Here is a 16,504-nt window from a genome sequence, read left to right as displayed (position 1 = left end):
CAACAGGCCATTCTGACCGCATTATCTCCCTATGTCTTCCACTTCACAACAAGGAACACGTTGTCCTCTTTAGTATATATGCCCCAACTCTCCAAGCTGACCCTGCCAAAAAAGATAAATTTTATACCAACCTGCGCTGCCTTATCCAAAAGGTTCCTGCAGGTGATAAGATCATTATCCTTCGTGATTTCAATGCCAGAGTAGGTAAGAAATTTGAAGCCTGGAAAGGAGTATTAGGCAAACATGGTGTTGGAAACTGCAACGATAATGGTCGACTTCTGCTTGAATTCTGTGCAGAGCAACAGCTCACCATCACTAATACTATCTTTCAGCAGAAAGATAGTCTGAAGACAACCTGGATGCATCCTAGATCTAAGCATTGGCACCTCACTGATTATGTCTTGGTGCGACGAAGGGATGTCCGCGATGTCCACCATACCCGCGTGATGCCCGGTGCAGAATACCAAACAGACCATCGGCTTGTGCGCTGCAAACTTAGCTTCAACCTTAAGTTCAAACCAAAAAAGGGCAGTATCCCAAGGAGGAGACTCCAAGTTAACAATCTCCAATCAGCCACGGTGAGAGACAGATTCCAGGCAAACCTTCAAACTAGGCTCGAAAACCATTCCATAGATTCTACAGATTCCTCTCCTGAAACAATTTGGCACCGCATTAAAAACAGCATCCAGCAATCCTCTGAAGAAACCTTAGGGTTCTCCTTCAAGAAGAACAAGGACTAGTTTGATGAAAACAATCAAGAGATCCAGGAATTGTTGAGGAAGAAGAGAACTGCTCACCAAGCACACCTTGCACTGCCTTCCTGTCACGTAAGAAAAACAGCCTTTCGTCTTGCATGCATCAAGCTCCAACAGAAACTCCGTGACATCCAGAACAAGTGGTGGATCGATCTAGCTGAGAAAACTCAATTATGCGCAGATACAGGTGATCACAGAGGATTCCATGAGGCCTTGAAAACAGCATACGGGCCTGCATACCAGGTCCAAAGCCCTCTACTCAGTGCAGATGGTCAAACACTTCTGGAATGGTTTTGGCTGGAGATAAAACCTCCATTCTGAATCAATGGTCTGAACACTTTCAGACTCTCTTCAGTACTAGTCGAGTAGTTCAAGACTCAACAATTGAGTCCATCCCACAACAACCAGTGAAGAATGATTTAGATATTGCCCCCACTTTGGGAGAAACTCTTAAGGCCATACAGCAGGTGAAAATTGGCAAGGCAGCTGGGGTTGATGGAATTCCACCTGAAATCTGGAAACATGGGGGCCAAGCACTCCATGCTAAATTTCACAAGTTTGTGGTGAGCTGTTGGGAACTCGGCGAACTACCATCAGACCTTCGTGATGCAGTCATCGTCACCTTGTATAAGAAGAAAGGAGATAAATCAGACTGTTCAAATTACCGTGGTATTACTCTGCTCTCCATTGCTGGCAAAATCCTGGCAAGAATACTCTTGAACAAACTAATACCTGCTATAGCAGAAGGAATTCTACCTGAAAGCCAATGTGGTTTCAGAGCCAACAGAGCACCACAGACATGGTATTTGTTCTCAGACAATTGCAAGAGAAGTGTAGGGAACAGAACAAAGATCTCTATGTAACCTTTGTTGACCTCACCAAGGCTTTCGATACTGTGAGGAGAAAAGGTCTGTGGCAGATTTTGGAACGTTTAGGATGTCCCCCCAAGGTCCTTAAAATGATCATCTCTCTCCATGAGGATCAATGCGGCCAAATCAGATATGGTGATGCACTTTCTGAGCCCTTTCTAATTACCAGTGGTGTGAAACAAGATTGCGTTCTTTCATCAACTCTATTAACAATCTTTTTCAGCATGATGCTCCAAAGGGCCACAGCAGACCTCGATGATCAGGACGGTATCTACATTCGATATCGTACTGATGGAAGCCTTTTCAACCTAAGGCGACTGAAGGCCCACACCAAGACCTTAAATCATCTTGTCTGGGAGCTGCTTTATGCTGATGATGCCACCCTTGTTGCCCACACAAAAGCAGCTCCACAGTGTTTAACATCCTGCTTTGCAGACACTGCTAAGCTCTTTGGGCTGGAAGTCAGCCTGAAGAAGACAGAAGTTTTCTATCAGCCTGCACCTCAGAAAGTCTTCCATCATCCCCATATCACCATTGACCAATCAGAGCTCAAATCAGTCCAGCAGTTTAATTACCTAGGTAGCATCATCTCCTCGGATTGGATGGGGAGATAGACAACAGGTTAGCAAAGGCATATAGTGCTTTTGGAAAACTCCATAAAAGAGTTTGGGGAAACAAACACTTGAAGAAAAGTACAAAGATCAATGTTTACAGAGCCATAGTGCTGTCTACTCTCTTATATGGATCTGAATCATGGGTCATCTACCGCCACCACCTGCGTCTCCTAGAACGCTTCCATCAACGCTGCCTCTGTACAATCCTAAACATCCACTGGTTAGATTATGTGACCAATACATCTGTTTTACAGCAAGCAGCAGTCACAAGTATTGAGGCCATGTTGATGAGAACACAGCTGCGTTGGGCAGGACACATCTCCAGGATGAAGGACCACTGCCTCCCTAAGATCTTGCTTTATGGTGAACTTGCCACCGGCTGCTGCAAGAGAGGAGCCCCAAAGAAAAGATACAAAGACTCCCTGAACCAACATCTCAGCCTTGGCCATATTGAGCATCATAACTGGTCTACTCTGGCCTCAAATCAAGAGGTTTGGAGACACACCATCTATAACGCTGCTGCTTCCTTTGAGAAAGCACTCAGGATCACTCTCGAGGAGAAAAGACAGCGCAGAAAGAATCGTGTCTTGCAGAATATACCACCTAAGGAGTCTTTCTACTGTGCCTTTTGCAATCGGTTGTGTCTATCTCATATTGGCCTTATTAGCCACCAGCGTGCCTGTAACAAATGTGGATAGAGCCTTTCCCAAATCTTTTTTCGCGAAGCCTAGCCATGAAAAAAAAATCAGGTTTAGTACAGTGTTGTAAGAAGAAGTTCTCATTGTGCCTTCTGGGATGCAGTGTGTATTTGTGCAGTGTATTTACATCATCTTTCACAAATTGCTGATTGCTTTTGTTGTTCTTTTGCTTTCTTTTGCCATGTAGCCGTCCTCAGAAGGTGTGTTTATGTCCATTCCTGCCTGTACATCCGCTAAAGGTCTCCACCTGCTTGTATATAATCCAGCATCCAGCAGAGGTGAGTAAGGCTGTGCTAACTGTTGAGAGTTCATCTAGAATCTTAATGCAGCAAATGGTAGGCAAGAGGAAACAGCTATGCTGTTACCATTGTTGTCATGCTTCAACCCCAGCCATCAGCTAAGTTTACTATCCCCTGTGCCAGATAGGATGGGGAGGAGAATCAGTGAAAAAAGGGTAAAAACTTGTGGGTTTAGATAAGAACAGTTTAAAAATTGAAACAAAGTAAAATATAATAGTACTAATAATTCTAATGATAATAATAGCAATAATAATTGCAATAAAAAGAAGAGAGAGAGAGAGAGATAAAACCCAAGAAAGACAAGTGATGCACAATACAATGCTCACCACACACTGATCAGTGCCCATCCCATCCCTTAGCAGTAACTGGTGGCTCCTGGGCATCACCAGTTTATATACTGGGCATGACATTCTTTGGTATGGAATATCCTTTTGGCCAGTTTAAGTCATCTGACCTGGACATGCTCTCTCAGGATTTCTTGTGCACCTCCTCACTGACAGGGCGTGGGACACTGAGAATTCTTTGTCTTAGGGTAAACACTACTTAGCACACTGGTGTTTTGGTTGTTGCTATCAACATTATTCTCATCCTGAATCCAAAACAGCACTGTACAAGCTACTGGAAAAACATGGATTCTATCCCAGCCAAAACCAAGACTGTCGTATCATGATTTTTTCTTTTAAATTTGATGATTGAATGCCAGTTCAGCTGAGTTACTGTATTTTTTGTTCAGTTCTTCTGAATTATTTTATCTTCTGAAATCACATCTTATTTCTGCAATTCCATGCATGCAAGACATCTCATCTTATCTGAATAGTCCTACTCGAATCTGAAATCTGCTTGCCTTGGTACAAATTGTAAAAATTAATAACATTAATTAACATTAAATAAAATAATTGTTAAATAACATTAAATAACATAAAGGCACATGGTGTGATTCTTGGGGTGTCCTGCACAGGGCCAGGAGTTGGATTCAGTGATCCTGATGGGTCCCTTCCAACTCAGCATATTCTAGGATTCTACAAACACAGTGTCTCACAGAGGTGTTTGGAGTTGATATAGGGATGAATGTGTTTGATTATGGCAGTGGTCTTTTACTGATGTTAGTGTTCTGTTAAAAATATGAATTACGCAATTCATTGTAGTGATGACCTTAGCTATTTTAGCCAATGGAACAGTATGTTTTGGTTTACCAATAGGAGAATATATATTAATGTTTTTCTTGTGTATCATAAGGGTTTTGGAAATTGAACTGCAGCTACACATATTTGGGTAGATGGTGGGTCTACAGATAAGACTGTGAAGTTCAGAAAGCTGTTCTCTTGTGGTCCAGCTTGACATTTTACAGTAGCTTGGCCAATATGCAAAGAGTCTTTGCCTGAAGGAACTTAAACAGAATGCAAAAAAGCAAGTTTAAAAGAAGTATTCTCTCACAGGGAAACAAAACAGAGTCCTTGACATATTTGGGCCCTTAATGGGAAAACTGTAATTTTTAATTCACATAATTATAATAGGAATACTCTTCTGTGTTAATTCTTATTTCAGAAGTACTTCTATATATGCTAAAGTAACTTGAAGGGAAAAAAGGATTTAAAAATGCGTCAGAGACTTTGAACTGGCATTTGAATTGTGTTGAATTTCCTATTCATAGTGGAAGGTATTAGAAAAAGTTGGCAGGGTTTTTTTAGATTTCATACACCATAGCTGTGACAGTCTGAGTGACTGTCTACAATTTTATGAATCAGCAATCGCAACAGTTGTCTGTTACAGTGGGATGCAAGTTTTCTGTTAGTATATATTGCATAATAATAATTTACACAGTATTGGAAGACCACTATCTGGCTATATGAGGGCATTTGGCTTATCAGACATAAATCCAAACAAATGGTGGGAAGCTAAGAACATCTTACAGTGGTCTTTGAAAGTGTTCACGGGTGATGCTTTTGATTCCATAACAGCAGGGGCGTACCTGACAAGAGGTAAGTTCCATTTGCTTGTAGTTGCTCATACTCAAAACAGAATCGATCTTGCATGCAGATAAGCCTTCTGAACTGCATCTGATCCTTCAGTCTGCCATTTCATTACAGGTACACTCAGTTTCAAAAATATCTCATTGAATTAACCAGATAGTGAATGTTTTTCCCTTACTGCGTGTCAGCCCCAGCTGTCATCCTTCATGTGCTTCATTATTTATTGTCTTTGGAAGTCTGCAGTGCGGTGAAGTAAACCTTCAACTGTGGTTAAAAGATGCTATTGAGACTTGTATTCAGGCAAGATAGTAATGTAGAAAGTCAGGAGCAACATTCCTGGTGCCTGATTAATGTGACTAAGTCTCCACATTCATACTTTCCAGAGACTGTGCTGCCAGAAAGACCTGTGCATGTGTCACATATTGTGAAAGAGAGAGGAACTGTAGAACAGTGGATCACAAGTGAGGAATTATTTGCGTAATAGGTACATGAATTAATTAGATTTTTATTAGTGAAGGAATCCGGAATTCAGCATTCCATATCAAGGGGCAAATACTTGTTATTGTACCATTATTCATTGTGAGAGTCATTTAAAAACTAAATATAAAGAAACCCAGCATCAGGACTAGTGCAAAAGCGAAATATTTATATGCCTAGTAATTTATTTTTCTTCTTTGCATATAGATAAATTTGTATGTAAATATATATATATGTAGAAGTAAAAAAAAAAAAAAAATTGTCATTTTTCCTGTTTCATGCCTACTCTTATGATCCATAGGACTGATCAGTGACACAGCTAAGAGTATAAACCCCTGTACACTTTTGTCTTACTTTTGCCTTTGATCATTCTTAATGTGACTGCCAGTACAATGTAGGCCATTATGTGCTTTTCAAAAGCTGGATGATAAGTATAAGTTGGGACAGAACCCCTAAAGCATAGCAGAGGGTGTCTGTTTAAGTTGTTTTCATTCCTTGCCATCTTTCTTTCTGTAAGAGTAAGAATTTTCGGTGTTAAGCATCTGAGAAGAAAATTTAGATTGTGCGTGTTTAATGATTCTATGTATTGATCTAATGCCAGGAATTAGCTTTGGCTTGCTTGTTATAGTACTTCTGCTGTATAGTATTCCTTATTGAACAGCAGGAATCAAATGTAAGGGGGAAATTCTTGTTGCTTGTCCTAGCAATTCAGAAAAAAGAAATGGAAGAAATATATATCTCCTGGCTTTAATAAATATTTTTATTAGTTTGAACTGTCCTATTTATTGTCGATGGATAATGCTATGGTAACCGAAATTACCACAAATCCCCAGAAAAGAAAAAGAACAACAAAAGTAAATTGTTTTGAGTCCAGCTGGAATGGAATTAAGTTTCCACGTTGCAGTCACCGTAGTAGCATGCCATGAGAGTTTGACTAGTGCTGAGCAGTGCTCACGCAGCATCAGGGCTGTCCCTCCAAAATGCCCACAAAAGCCAGTAGCCTGGGGGTGGACAAGAGACTGTGAGGGGACATGGCCAGAACAGCTGACCCAAGCTGACCAGAGGGATGTTCCATACCATATGACACAGTAAAAGCCGGGGGTGGGTGGGTGGGTGGGGAATGGCATCTGTGATTAAGGCATTTGTCTTCTGTGGGAACTGCTACACCTGCTGAGGTTCTGCTTCTGAGGAAGTGGCTGGACTTGACCTGCTGATGGGAAATAAGAATAAAATATTTTTATTGTCTTTTGCTTCCACCCCTGGCCTTTTTGACCCAAGAGTTCATTTTCATCTTATTTTTTCCCCTCTGTCCTGCTGAGAAGGGGGAATAATAGCGTGGCTGGTGGGCACCTTGGCTGGAGGCCAACCAAGGTCAGCCCACCACATAAATCCCCCAGTCCTGTTTCTGTTTATATACTTTAATAGTCAAATAATTAATAAGCAAAGAGTTGCAAATAACTGCTAGAACACTGAGAAGAACAAAGAGAGTAACTACTCACTTTTAAGCTAGTAAATGGAAAATTGTTGGTAGGATAACAAATAAGTTATCTATAGTCTAGTTAAATACAAATTCTTTAATGAAGAACGTTATAAACAAATGAAACCTTTTTTAGTGTTAGTTTGACTTAACTGTTCTTAAGCTTCTGTTCTCAATTCCTTTGAGCTTTACATTTTATGTTTTATCTTCCTATAAGCACGTATTGTTTTTAGATTGGAAAACAGTTTTCTATTTTGGTAAAAGAATGTATTTATTTGAATGAAAGGTAATTCTGAAGTAATGATGTGACATTGGACAGAATAGTTGATTAACTTTCTCCTGACTGCTGACAGCTCTTTTGGTTTTGCTTATCAGAGGCAAATAATTGATTTTCTTCCAGGTCCTTTATTGCCACTTGTTAGATTCTTATGGAGAAGGGAGGCTTCTGACTAGTGAATTGGAATGTTATTTAATTATGATGACATAAAAGCAAGTAATACTATGACACTGTTGATGGCTGATTCTGCTGTTCTGAGATAGAAGAAATTGATGTCAATTTAAAGAATACTTCTCCCTCCTTTTGCTGGCACTTCACTTCCAAGGTACTCTGATCTTCATCTGTCCCTAGGAGACATTACGCTGCTGCTGCCACCATGAGAAATAGTGGTGGATGTAGCAGAACAACTTACTCCTTCAACTCCACGATGTTTTATTTATAGAGGATCAGTAGATAAGGATCAGAAAAAGCAAAATGAATTAAGGTTTTAGGCAACAGTAATAAAAGTTTTCACAAAACTATTTTAACAGGAGTTTGGTAGCAAGACAATGTGAGAGTGCAGATGGCTGCACATTGATGCTTGTGAAAGTAACATCTGCCCAGAGTGAGTTAATCAGACCCTCATGTTCACATGTTCACAAATATTTTGTTTTTGAGGTAAGGCTCTTAAATCAAAAGGCAGACCAAAAGCCCCTTGGGTTTTCATTAATGAATCCCATAGTTTAGGGATTGATGTTTGGATTTTCATGGTCTGAATCATGAGACATTCAGATTGTAAGAGGTGCATTGTGTTGTAAGAACTCTTACTGGGTTTAGGGCTTTCATAATCCTCACCTGACATCTAGTGCCTTGCCTCCTGCTAGATTCAGCTATTAGCCTTCCTCTGTTCATCTTACGATAAATAAAGTAACTGAAACTTTCATTCAGTGTTTTAGTGTTGGCTTTCTGTTGCTTCCATTTCCTTGATGGGAAAACAAAAATTGACATTCCACAAATGAAGCTCAGTTTGCATTAGTTCTTGTCTAGACAAAAAGTTTCTTCCCAGCTGTGTTAAATAAAGCACAGAAATAAATTGCTCTGTTTGACGAGTAGATAGTTTGTTTCAGCTGTTATTACTTCACCCCTCCTCCACTTTCTGAAATCCTGCTTCCACGTAGCTCTCTTTAATGCTCTGAGATCTGAAGAGCCCCTGCTCCCCACTCAAGCATGGTGGTCACCTTCCTCTCTGTGTCACAAAGATGTAGGCAGATGCCTGATCAATACAGCCTGAATGGCATAAATTGGAAGATTCATGGCAGCATAGGTGTCATTGTCCAGGTTACTGTGAAATGAAGTGACAGCGGAGTGGAGATGTTTGCGTTTCACAGTGTCTGGTCTGATGCAGCCAGTGCTTTTAATTTTAGCATCTGTTTGTGGAAATCGAGCTCTCCCCTCATTTTCTGGTATAGAGACATTAGCTCCCCAGACTGTGACATCATTAATGCTAAGGCTGTTTTGTTGTCTATTCTTTATTTGTCTGAGAAATTTTGTTACTGTTTTTGATACTGTTAGCCTAGAGTTAAAATTTAAGTGCTGTCATCGAAACAATACAATTTGTATCATCAAGATTGGGTATTTTTCTTGTAGATTGTTTTTTCCTGTTATGTGGTAAGGTTCTTTTCTGTGACTGTAGTCAAAAGAATTTGATAGAAAATGAAAGCTTTAAGCATTCATAGAAGCCTTCCTTGATTTGATTCAAAAGTAAATTTTCTTTTTTTACAGGAAAGTCGAGTGTTAAGGACAGTGCCTTTGCTAGCAGCTTGTCTCCCTCCAGACAAATGTAAAATTTTGGTTGGTCGACGTTTTAGTGAAGACAGGTGAGCAGGATTGTCTGTGCATTTTCTGATTCTCTGTAAACTATAGAGATATTTTTTTCAATGTCTTTATTAACAACCAACAGTGCTCCTAATTTTTATTTTAAGTGTGCATATTCACTTTTGATACAAGCTTCTGATTTCCCAAGGTAGTCAGAAACACTTGATATTCTTCCTCTAGGTTGTAGTATTTATGATCTCAGTTTTATGCTCTTGAAGGTTCAAGTGGCTACTGTCAAACTCTTGGCTGTTTGCAGTTCTGTTCTTACCTGGTACTAGGTTTATCTTGCTATTCTGTTTGGTTCTTTCTTTGATTTGCTTTGTCTGACTAACCATTTGGTGTCACTGAAGTAAAACTAATAGTTTTTACTCAAGTGTGGGAATTTGACAACCCTGTGGTAAAAAACTCTTAGTGAATGTAGTTTTTTCAAATTCTTTCCTCTTTCTCTAAAATTAATTATAAGAAAGTATAGCTCTTGGAGTTTTTTTAATTATTTTTCTTCTAATATTCTGAGACCTTGGAAAGTATTGCTCTCCCATGTAACATCTTTAATCTTCATTAGATGAAGCTAAGTCTTAGAAACCAATTCTTGGTACAAATGCCAGTGAAATTTTACTACATACATTTTCAGTAAAGCAAATAGAAATCACAAAGGAAATTGAAGGAAATTGATTCTAAAATTGAGTTTAATCCTTGGAGAAAACTTTCTGTAGAGTTCAGTGAACAAAAATGTTGTGGAAGGTAATTCAGAATGGTGCTTCCACATGTTTGTGCTGCCCATATACTAATTAGAAAACATTAGAAATACATTGCTTTTCTTTTTTTTTAGTCTTCTATGATAATAACTCTAATAATTATCTGAAAAGTTCCAGACTACAGGGAAGTTATACTGTCTTCCTGTTAAAACCTGAAAATGAAGCAACTTTTCAAACTGATATGCACCGGGTGGAATGCTGTCAGTACAGTCTGCCTCTAGTAAATCTACTTTTTTTTTTTTTTTTTTGAAGAAGAAGAAGAGACAATTACAGTATTAAAGCTTCTTAAAGTTTGAATACAGGGATATTTCTCTAACCTAAAGGATCCTCTTTAGGCCAAAACTGCTTGTAGGACATCTCAGCCTCAAAATAGTTTAAATTGATTCATAATTACTTAGTTCCTATTAATTTTTTTTTCCATAAAAACACACTGGAGATGGTGAAAGAAGCGAAAGTTTGCCTTGGGTGATTTGTCTTACCCAGATGGAGTGCTAAAACTACTTACGTGATAGTCATGGCTCCACTTTAAGCATCTGCACTATGCCTACTTTGCTCTTGATGATGTGAGACTGGAAAAATTGAGAATGCTCGGTCACTGAGTTTGTGATCACCTTTTTGGAAAGAGGAAAGATGAGAAGAGGTGAAAAATTATTTTCCAGCTTTGCAGTGTGTTATTTCTACATACTTTTTTTTCTTAGCCATAAATACATTCTGTCAATGTGTTAATCAATATTCCTTCTTTATAACAGCAAAGCAACAGGCATCTGCAGATGGGTAGAAACATGTCAATGTTTTAATGTAAATGGGAAGGGCTGCACTGGTCCCTGCTCTTCTCTTAGGGTGAAAGTCTCTGCTAATGGGATTTTTAAAGCCTCATAAATTGCAGTGGTCCAGCTGATGTTTTACGACATATTAAACTAAACAGGACTTGTTTGTTTTCTAGATTTCTTAAAAAACATGCTGTGTGTAAGCAATTTGGTAGGTGCTGTACAAGCAGCTTGATCAACCTTGCCCCCTGTTCTTAGTTACTTTGAAGAAATAAATTATTAAAGAATGCTTGTTGATACATTTTAGAAGTATCATTGTTTTGAAGCACATTAAGGCCATACTTTTGCTGTTTTTTTTTTCCTGACAGTGTGTGATAGTGTTTATGTCATTTGCTGCTTCCACCATATAAGTGCATGGTTTGGAAGGGAATAAATCAGTATAACTCAGAATCTCTGCTTGCACTGATCTTGCATGTGAGCAGTGCCTGCAGGTGGAGGGGTAACGTGGTGCACACATTGTTTCTCCATGTACATGTAGAAGCCCTACCATGCAGCAGACCTGTGAAAGTGATGACCTTGATGGTTGCCCATATTTTTGTAAATTATCAGAATAGAATGGTAGTGCACATACTTGTATTATCATGGGATCCAGCAGCTCTTGGCAACAGATCTGTAAACTTAGAACGCTTCAAGGCAGCCTTTGTGAACAGAATTAATTGTCATTATGGATTTGAGTGGAAACTAAGCTGTACACAGCAGCTGATTGTTTTTGGTCTCCATTGCAGCAGCTCCAGCAGTGGTGTGCCAACTGGCAGACTGACTGTTGTGAATCTGTAGCTGTCAGAGGAGGTTGCTTTCAGGGGAAAATGTATGTACCATCTCAGCTGGGCAGCTCTTTAGTCTTCAGTGCCCCTCTTTTGAAGGAGAAGGCAAGTTTGTTTTTTAAGTGTGTCTTGGTTATTTTTCCTATGCTTTGTCATCAGGATCCAAAATGTATGAGGAGCGCAGAGGGATTTTATGAGGAGCTCCACACAGAATTGCGTCCTCTAGAATAAATGTCATGATTTGAATGAAAGCTTAACATTTGGACCTCTGATGTTTATGACAGTAAGACTGAAAATCAAAATTTTATTTTTTATTAAACTTATGTTTGGGTGAAAGAGTAAACATAAAGCACTTTTTTTCCCCCCCTTGTTTTTTAATCATTTCCTCTACTCAATTCCTCCTTGGGTACACCTTTTCTTGTGGTTGAAGCCGATAAACAAATTATGTAGATTAAATTTACCTTATTCTTGATTGACCTATATTGCAGAAAAGCTAAAGAACCAACTTTTAGAAGTCTTTCCAGAAGTTGGTATCTTCAACATATAATTGATAAAGAAATGGTAAAGATGAGAAGTGATTAATTTTTTAAGAGCTAATATGTCATCTTTCCCAGTCTTGTCCGTTCTTCCTGTAAGCTGACATTTTAATTCTACTGAAAATATGCAATGTTTGCATGGTGACTTGGCTCCTCACATGGCTTTTCTGAAATAAAAGACCGGTTCTGTTGGTTAATTGGATTTTTTTTTTTCCCAAGTACTGAAAAGAGTGACTTTTTTTTGGTATTGATTACATTAGTATCAGATACTTGGATGAATCTTTGATGTGCCAAAATGATTAAGCTAAAACCAAACAGTTTGGCATAAGTACTTCGTTGTGGTTTACCCCAGCCAACACTAAGCCCCAGACAGCCACTCCCTTACTCCCCCACCAGCAGGATCGGGAGAGAATCAGAGGGCTGAAAGCCAGAAAACTCTTGGATTGAGATAGTGACAGTCTAATGGGGAAAGAAAAAGCTGTGTGCACACAAGCAAAGAAAAACAAAGATCTGATTCACTTTTTCCTATGGGCAGGTGGGTGTTCTGCTTCTCCAGGAGAGCAGGGCCCCGTTATGTGTAACAGTTACTTGGGAAGACAAACACCATCACTCCAGATCTCTCCTTCCTCCTTCTTCCCTCCAGCTCTACAGACTGAGCATGATGTCAAATGGTCTGGAATATCCATTGGATCATTTTGGATCACCTGTCCCAGCTGTGTCTCCTTCCAGCCTCCCACCTTCCTTGCCAGCGTGGCAGTATGAAAATCATATAAGCTCTGCTTATATGCTTATATAAGTGTAAGCTCTGCTCAGCAATAGCAAAAACATCTCTATGTTATCAACCCTATGTTCAGCACAAATCCAACATACAGCCCCATACCACCCACTGGGAGGAAAGTTAACCTTACCACAGACAAAACCAGGACATACTTACGCAATGTAAGTGGTGGTATTGTAAAAATAGCCTTTTTGTGAGTTCTTAATATTTGCTGTTTTCTTTCCTTCACTTAAAATGTTAGTATACATGAGCAGGGGCGGTTAATAAAAGGTTTTGGGGAGGATAGAAGGGTGCCTGGGGTATTTGTTGTCTTAATTTGTCTGGGTAATTATTCTTTCCTGGATACGGAATTAAGATGTAACTTATATTACTGGATAGACACTTGCAGTATGGTTTTCTGAAACTGCAGTTACAGAAGCATTTACGTTTGAAGGATGTCTATTAAGATTCTTGCTATAAATAGAAATTTCAAAAAAGTGGAATGAACCAGGGCAGGTGAAAGAAGTGTGCTAATGCCTTTTCCTAGCATTGTTCTTAGGATTGTATCTCATAATTGCAGCATATTTCAGCAGTAGTTTTGCTATTCATTATGGAAATGTTAGGGCAAAAAACAACTTTAGTCTCATATTAATGAATAAAATATGATGTTCTTTTTAGGCTACTAATAAAATTTTGTAGGCAACTGATTTTGAATAATAATACTGTTCCACTCAACAGGAATTTTGGGCATATATTGAACAGTGATAGCAACTATTTCTGAAGTCTAACATGTAAAAAATTTGAATTATTTTAATTTGATATCACAGTTTTATAAACAACCTTGGCACTATTGCTTTTGAGTTTCATTTTTTACTTTGTGACTGTTTGGTCACAAAGTAAAAAATGAAAGTGGTTTTGCCTTATTTTATTTTGTTTATTTTATTTTTCTGAAAAGGTAATCTTATTCTCAGACCTTTCCTCCTTGCAAATATTCACACTTTGGTAATTCCGGATGCTGTGATTAAATTATGCATTCTAATGGGTGATCACTTAAAGGAAAACAGATGCAAATATCTCTGCATCCACCACCCCATTATTTAGGACAGTGAGAGGGCAGTTACAAATTTATCTGCATTGCTCTCTGGAGTCTCTGGAGTCAAGTGTCAGATTCTGCACCTGGGATGGGACAGCCCTGGCTGTGTGTATAGACTAGGGAATGAGAGGCCGGAGAGCATTGCTGTGGAAAGGGACCTGGGAGTCCTGGTCGATGGCAAGTTGAATATGAGTCAGCAGTGCCCTGGCAGCCAGGAGGGCCAACTTTGTCCAGGGGGGCATCAGGCAAAGCATCACCAGCCAGTTGATGGAGGGGATTGTCCCGCTCTGCTCTGCAGTGGGGCAGCCTCACCTTGAATATTGTGGCAATTTGGGCACTGCAATATAGAAAAGACATTAAGCCATTAGAGAGTGTCCAAAGGGGGGCAACGAAGATGGTGAAGGGCCTTGAGGGGAAGCCATATGAGGAACAGCTGAGGTCACTTGGTGTATTCAGCCTGGAGAAGAGGAGACTGAGGGGTGACCTCATTGTGGTCTTCAGCATCCTCAGGAGGATGTGGAGGGGCAGGTACCAATCTCTTCACTCTTGTGACCAGTGACAGGACTCAGGGAAACAGCATGAAGCTGAGTAAGGGGAGGTCTGGGTTGGATATCAGGAGAAAGTTTTTCACCCAGAAGGTGATTGAGCAGTGGAAGAGGCTCTCAAGCCTGATAAGAGTTCAAGAAGTGTTTGGACAACGCTCTCAGCACCTGGTGTGATTCTTGGAGTGTCCTGTGCAGGGCCAGGAGTTGGACTCAATGATCCTTGTGGGTCCTTTCCAACTCAAAATATCTTGTGATTCTGTGATATCTCAGTATAGTTGTGAGCTCTGCTATAGTTCAGTAGTTTGGATCAGAAATTAATTGGAGCACTTGGAAAAATTTGTAACTTCAGTTTTGGAGTAATAAAATGTAACTTATTTCTGTTGATTTTATAAAGTTGTTTATGGCAATTACATACAGTAGGTATGGCACTTTCTAGTGCTTGTTGAGAAAGAAAAATTCTTACTGTATCAAATTCTTACTGTATCAAAAATTCTTACTGTATCAAAAATTCTTACTGTATCAAAAATTCTTACTGTATCAAATCTTGCCACTTAACAAAAAATTTAAAGCTATTTATTCAGTAAGCTTTTTTTCATGTGCTTTGCTGTCATTGTGTTATCAAACTAAATTTGCACATTTTTTTCTGCTCATCTCAGTCAACAATGACCAGAGATCATTGGCTTGTCACAGCTTCTCTTGGTTCTATGTATGAGAGTAATTAATGCTGGCTAACTGAACATGTGTTGTTTTACATCTGAGACTGTACTTTACCATATCAAATTTCACATTCCTCCATATAATTTGGATAACACTCTCTCTGGCTATTTTTCCTTTGAATACTACAGCCTTCAGCTTTGCAGTCAGTACATAGCAGTTGCTTTCTGCCACTCCTTCCTCCTCATACTTTACCTTAGTTTGCGTGCTGTCTATGGGCTGCAGCTCACTTCAGGCATATCCACAGGGGACGCTTGCAGCTTACTCTCTACCAAAACCTTGACATGAACCCAACACAGCGTATGATGCATAAGGGGAGATGTTCTTGCTCTCTACAACTTCCTGAAAAGAGGTTGTACTGAGATGGGTGTTGGTTTCTTCTCTCATGTAACAATGAACAGACAGAATAAGAGGAAATGGCCTCAAGCTGTGCTTCCATGAGAGGTTTAGATTGGGTATTAGGAAAATTTCTTCACCAAAAGGATGGTCAGGCACTGGAACAGGCTGCCTGGGAAAGTGGTTGAGTCACCATTCCTGGAGGTACTTAGAAGACCTGCAGGTGTGGAACCTGGGGATATGGGTTAGTGGTGGACTTGGCAGTGTGTCCAATTAGACTTGATTGTCTTTGAGGCCTTTTCAAATGTAAAGAATTCTATGATTCCGTGATCCTTCTCCTAATGTTTCTGTTCTTAAAGATTATGCTTCACAGTGAAGCATAGAAGGTAGAAGAGAAAGACTTGATATTATGGGCTTTTTGTTTTCAAATGTGCACTATTGCTGCACTATTTCTCTGCACTATGCAGCTAAGGAACTGTGCAAGTGAATGTAGTGACCAGGAGCTGTGCTTTACCAGCTGTGTAAGATAATGTGGAGGTTCGAATTTGCCTTAGCAAGATGATGCCTCTGGGCCCATTTCAGCAACAGCTTTGTGAATTAGTGCCAAAATTTGCACTGAATTTTTTTTCTTTTTTCACCTTGAGTAAAAAGTAGAAGTTGCTTGGCATTAGTAATTTATTCCCCTTGTTTCACTTGGAAATAATTTGTTGTGAATGCTTTATGTTAATAGTGAAATTAATTACACTAGGCCATTAGAGATGAGAAACAGATGCATTACTTCCTTGAAACAAAACATGCAGCTTTTTCAGAGAAACAGTAATGGATGCGATTTATGTTAAAGTGATATAGCATTTCTAGATAGAATAATTGCTGCTGCTGTTTCAAAT

At 39.4% G+C, this 16,504-nt stretch overlaps 1 protein-coding gene across 2 annotated transcripts in view; it reads left to right on the top strand.

Annotated features, from left to right (window-relative positions):
* Window positions 1-16,504, top strand: part of DTWD2 (DTW domain containing 2) — a 75,417-nt gene that overhangs the window by 21,351 nt on the left and 37,562 nt on the right. Inside the window, exons 2-3 of one of the 2 annotated variants that reach the window (XM_017807360.1) lie at window positions 3,124-3,214; window positions 9,198-9,292. In XM_017807360.1, the coding sequence (XP_017662849.1) occupies window positions 3,124-3,214; window positions 9,198-9,292 (186 nt within the window). The remainder of the gene's footprint in view (window positions 1-3,123; window positions 3,215-9,197; window positions 9,293-16,504) is intronic. The other variant, XM_017807361.1, reaches the window with a different exon arrangement.

This window comes from Lepidothrix coronata, unplaced genomic scaffold (assembly GCF_001604755.1).
Source record: "Lepidothrix coronata isolate B3197 unplaced genomic scaffold, Lepidothrix_coronata-1.0 Scaffold18, whole genome shotgun sequence".
Taxonomy (NCBI): Eukaryota; Metazoa; Chordata; class Aves; order Passeriformes; family Pipridae; genus Lepidothrix; species Lepidothrix coronata.
The sequence above is the reverse complement of the archived record's forward strand: the minus strand, read 5'-3'. Positions and strand labels throughout refer to the sequence as shown.